Genomic DNA, 4,978 nt, shown 5'->3' with positions numbered 1-4,978 from the left:
CTACCAAAAAAAAAAAAAAAAAAGAGAGAGAAAGTCGTTTTGGAGGAAGAAAACAAGTGGGTTTGGGTCCAGCCCATCGCTCATCCTCTAAGGCCCATATCCCTTCAGCCCAACAATTTTGCCCTAAATGGTATTTGTTCTTCTTCTTTCCCGGACCTTCCCGCCCATTCCATCTCACACCACCCATCTGTTCCGTTTGCGCCCTTCTCTTTCGGTAATATACCTCTGCGTCACTGTCGCGGCCGTTTTCTTCTGCTTCCGCTGCCGCAGCCTCCATCGTAGCGGGTTTGAGCTGTTGTTCTACTCTCTTGTCGTATCGATCTCCATCTTTCTTTCTTCATTGAATTGTACATTTCTTTCGCCTCTACTGAATTATTCAGCATCTCCTTCCTCTTGATTTATGCGAGAATCAGTCGAAGAATCTCTCTCATTATCCAGTTCTCATTTAATCGCTAGCTTGTCGGGGTTATTTTGATTGACCAGACAACCTCAATCATAATTATAATTATCCATTTGTAGATTGTAGCTAGGAGATGACCTTGTGTTTTTTTTTTTTTTTTTTTGAAAATTGAAACTCTCTCCCGCGGATTAATTAATACCATAGCCAATGATACTTGAATTTACGGGAAATAAGAGTCATCTATATGCTTTGTACTTCATGTGCTTGGTTTAAAAGGATTTAGAAATTATTCGGGTTAACATAGATATTGTTTAAAAAGTGGAAGGTTTGAAGGGGACTAAAGATTGTCCCTTTTAGGCACTTTTATATATAATATGGATATAGATTGAGAGGTGTTGAGTCGAAACTTTAAGCTAATCACATAATTGTAGTAGGTCCTCCCTATCTCTCTCTTGCTACAAAACTATCGGTGGCATTGAAGGAGAAGAATAAATGTGGAGGGGATGTGGAATGGTGCTTGGGTTGAGTTGATTTTTTGGTGTTTCAAATTTGAAATTTAGTATTTGATTCTATGTTTATAGCGTTAAGGGTCGGGGGTAGACAAAGAAAGAAGGAGAGGGAGAAGAATGAATGGAAAGATGAGAGAGTTAGTAACTTTTGTTGCTAGGTTATCTAAAATAATATACAAGCACTAAGAGATAGAATAATGTCTAACCTAAGCATCTAACTTGCTGAGTTATTGCTGATCTGAGTACAACTCAATTGGTTAAAGACATATACTTTTGATCAAGGGGTTAGTGGTTCGAATCCCTCAACCCTTGAATGTTGTTTGAATCCCTCCACATAAGTTACCTTTCCTTATTCCTAATAGAACAATGTTGTTAGGGATCATTAATTTTTTTCCTAAGATTCAACGGTTAGAATTTCACTTTTAAACTTGGAAAAATTGAATAACTATTAGCTAGTAGTTGAAGGCATGACCATTTAGACAATTAGCTAGTAGTTGAAGGCATGACCACCTTCTTCTGGTAGTTCCTATTTTAGCTCTCATTTGTTGTTCTTAATGTATTTAAAAGGCATTTGTTTTTCATTGCTAATATTCTTGCTTTAACATTGCAATATCAGCACCTGTTTTGGATCTTGGCCTCCACTTTTCTCTCTGTATTTGTTGTTTTGGAACAAAGGTATTAGAGATTGCCACAATTTGTTTCAATCCAGCAAGATAGAGTCCTTGTCCTAGGATGTGAGATATTTGAGGATGAGATCCTTACCTGTGAGTGGGTATTATCAAAACTCTATTTTGGTATAAGTGTGGTGAATTTCTTGTGGAAAAATGTACGAACTTTGTAAATTTGAGCACTTTCCTTTAGATGGGTGGTGGAGTATGAGATCCCACGTTGGTTGGGGAGGAGAACGAAACATTCTTTAAAAAGGTGTGGAAACCTCTTCCTAGCAGACATGTTTTAAAACCTTGTGGGGGAGCCGGGAAGGGAAAACCCAAAGAGGACAATATTTGCTAGTGGTGGGCATGAGCGGTTACAAATGGTATCAGAGCCAGACACCGGGTGATGTGCCAGCGAGAAGGTTGAGCTCTGAAGGGGGGTGGACACAAGGCAGTGTGCCAGCAAAGATGCTCGGGCCCAAAGGGGGTGGATTGAGGGGTCCTACATCGATTGGAGAAAGGAACGAGTGTCAGCGAGGACGTTGGGCCCCGAAGGGGGGGTGGATTGTGAGATCCCACATCGGTTGGGGAGGAGAACGAAACATTTTTTATAAGGGTGTGGAGACCTCTCCCTAACAAACGCATTTTAAAACCTTGAGGGGAAGCTTGGAAGGGAAAGTCCAAAGAGGACAATATCTGCTAGCAGTAGGCTTGGGTTGTTACATAGCCATAAAGGCAAAGTACTAATATGGTTGTGTTCAATGGAACTTATGAATGTAGGCACAACCAAAGTGTGGTGGAAATTGGAGGTAGGAGATCAAATTTTACTTTATAAAAACTAATTGGAAGGATTGAAAGACATCTAGACGGCGGAGGTAGCATGTACAGATGCCTCAGCTCGAGACTAACAATAAACAGATGCCTCAGCTCGAGACTAACAATAAACAGATGCCTCATGAATGGACATGGAGAACACAATGAGCGCTAAAAATATGAACAACTGGAGAATGTGGCCAGTGCTTTAACTAGTAGCTATATTTATGTAGACCTATCAAGTTGACTCTTGTGGTTAGAGCATTAATTAAAGTACTTGAAGGCTCAAACAACCAGATTCATATTATTTCTCATTGTTAGCTAGTAGTGAAATTCATTAGCTACATTCTCTAGTTTTTATTTTTGTGCTTCGATGATGGTTTCCATGTATCTTAATTGGGATTATTGTGCAACATGCATTTTAAATGTTAAGGGATAGAAGGTTCGCCCATAATTTTATCACGTTTCCAGTTAAATTTTCACGTGGTACCAAGAACTCCAACTTCAGTGTGAATATCTACCATGATGCAAATTTGTTGGTTTTTTGAAGCAGTAGCTTTATATGAAGAGTGAAATTTGAAGTTTGATTCTAGCATCCAGTTGTGCAGATGTTCATCTTATTTATATCAGTCATTTAGATCTGTTATTTGCTTTAGTTGGATACAGTGGACCATAATGATCTCTTACTCATTGTGAATTGGTAGAGATATAGGCTTATTACCTGTGGCAAGAGGCTCGATGTGATTCTATGTCATATTTACTAACATTCTCTAATTGCTACTCATCCATCCATTTTGTGTGGCTTAATTCGTATACCGAACTGTTTATTTTTATGATAAGATTTCCCTTTGGTGAGGTGCTTGAAGTTTATGCTAAAACTTCAAGTTTGATAATACATCTGCAGGTTACAAATTTCACCGGAACTTGAGAGCTTGTTGCAGTTACAAAAAGCATGGCCAAGCATCATCCCGATTTGATTATGTGCAGAAAGCAGCCAGGAATTGCCATTGGCCGACTTTGTGAGAAGTGTGATGGAAAGTGTGTAATCTGTGATTCTTATGTCCGCCCCTGTACGCTTGTTCGTGTTTGTGATGAATGCAATTACGGGTCTTTCCAAGGCCGTTGTGTTATCTGTGGAGGAGTAGGAATCTCAGATGCCTACTACTGCAAAGAGTGTACACAGCAGGAGAAAGATAGAGATGGATGTCCAAAGATTGTTAACTTAGGGAGTGCAAAAACAGACTTGTTCTATGAACGTAAGAAATATGGGTTCAAGAAACGTTAAAGTTCAAAAAAAAGGATGGATCTTACTGTAATATGACCGATTTCGGATTTCTAATCACAAACTCTCTTAGACATGTATGTATATGCTGATGAGAACAGTCGTTTGATCAAGGCCAGGGCCAGTGCCATTCACGAGAATCAAAAACTATATTGATTGTACTGCTTGTATTGTTGTGTTTATATTGATGGATAGGAACTTTGCTCAACCAAATTAATGGAGAAGAAATTGTTTGAAGAGGCTGTTACAAACAGAAAAAAAGGTACGAATATTCTTACCATCGTGATATATTGGAACTTCATGTGCATTTTTCTTAGTTTGTGCCTTGGTTGGTCTAGAAGGAAATGTGATTGAGATTTGAATGTCAATGTTCTGTTTTACTAGAGTAATGATGCAAGGGAGGAGGTCCCTCCACCCTTCAAATAAGGGAAGAGAAGTTAAATGCTCAAAGTCAACCAAAATACAGTGAATTTTGGGATCCATAGTTGATGGGATGGACAGGTTTGGTTTGAGTTTTGTAGGTGCTCATATGCCTGTTGGTAGTGGAATTTCTTTGAATGTTTTCATGCTCCATGTTCGTTTCCTTTTCATCACTTCACTTCTCTTTTGACTGAAAGAGAGAGCATTTGTTCTTTCCATTAATTGCCATCGAATGTTCTCACAATTCATAAGAGATTGTGACATCAGTATAAGTATAAGTATCAAATATTGTGTTACAATCACACTTTTTTTGGCAGCGGATTTGGCGATTGTTTGGCACTCACTCTCTGCATTGAGAGTGAACCAAGCCAACTTAGGATTGCGTCACCTACGGTTGAGCAACGTATGCTCAAGTCTTTGGTCTCGTTTTGAGAAGAAGGTTTTAGAAAACAGGGCTAAGAGATTGGCCGATGTTCAAGCCTCTAACCCCATTTTGAGAAGAAAGTTTAGATCGAAAACAATGTTATCTGACTACAAGTTAGCATATAAGTTAATGCCATAAATGTTGATTGAGAAAAGGTTTTGGAATATCTTAAAGATATTCGTTTCATGCCTACAAAGAGTTGAACTAAGAGAAGTTAAAATTGTATTCATTTCATTATTTGATTGAAGTGCCATTAGTGCAAGTCAACTGAAGAGAAGGTAGCAAATTATAGAGCTAAATCATGGCATGGCTTGAAAGTTGAAACCTGGTTTTTGTGTAAGCATATTGGTTGCACTATTTGGAACCTCCTCTATGGCTATCATCTTCCTTTTGACTTTGGAACAGAAATACCCTCTTTCATTCAATTGCTTGAACCCATAACTCATCCATGCTTTGGATGTGTTAGAAGACTCATAG

The 4,978-nt window shown here is 38.7% G+C and overlaps 1 protein-coding gene across 4 annotated transcripts; it reads left to right on the top strand.

The window, feature by feature from the left end:
• Positions 1 to 141: 141 nt before the first annotated feature.
• LOC111452851 (PHD finger-like domain-containing protein 5B) lies at positions 142 to 4,346 on the top strand. Of its 4 annotated transcripts, none has more exons than XM_023093757.1 (3): positions 142 to 323; positions 3,279 to 3,919; positions 4,042 to 4,346. In XM_023093757.1, exon 2 carries the CDS (start codon positions 3,328 to 3,330, stop codon positions 3,658 to 3,660), a length of 333 nt encoding a protein of 110 aa, XP_022949525.1. In that variant the 5' UTR covers positions 142 to 323; positions 3,279 to 3,327; the 3' UTR covers positions 3,661 to 3,919; positions 4,042 to 4,346. The 4 variants fall into 4 exon arrangements, with proteins under 4 accessions (XP_022949525.1, XP_022949528.1, XP_022949526.1 ...); XM_023093760.1 differs by having other exon boundaries at positions 143 to 294; positions 3,280 to 3,919; XM_023093758.1 differs by having other exon boundaries at positions 143 to 315; positions 3,275 to 3,919.
• The last annotated feature ends 632 nt before the right edge of the window (positions 4,347 to 4,978 follow it).

This window comes from Cucurbita moschata, unplaced genomic scaffold (genome assembly GCF_002738365.1).
Source record: "Cucurbita moschata cultivar Rifu unplaced genomic scaffold, Cmos_1.0 Cmo_Scf00014, whole genome shotgun sequence".
In the NCBI taxonomy this organism is placed as follows: Eukaryota; Viridiplantae; Streptophyta; class Magnoliopsida; order Cucurbitales; family Cucurbitaceae; genus Cucurbita; species Cucurbita moschata.
The sequence above is the reverse complement of the archived record's forward strand: the minus strand, read 5'-3'. Positions and strand labels throughout refer to the sequence as shown.

Bases quoted from the DNA above. Each gene is read 5' to 3' on its own strand.
- LOC111452851 (XM_023093757.1), top strand. From the start codon at position 3,328: ATGGCCAAGCATCATCCCGATTTGATTATGTGCAGAAAGCAGCCAGGA.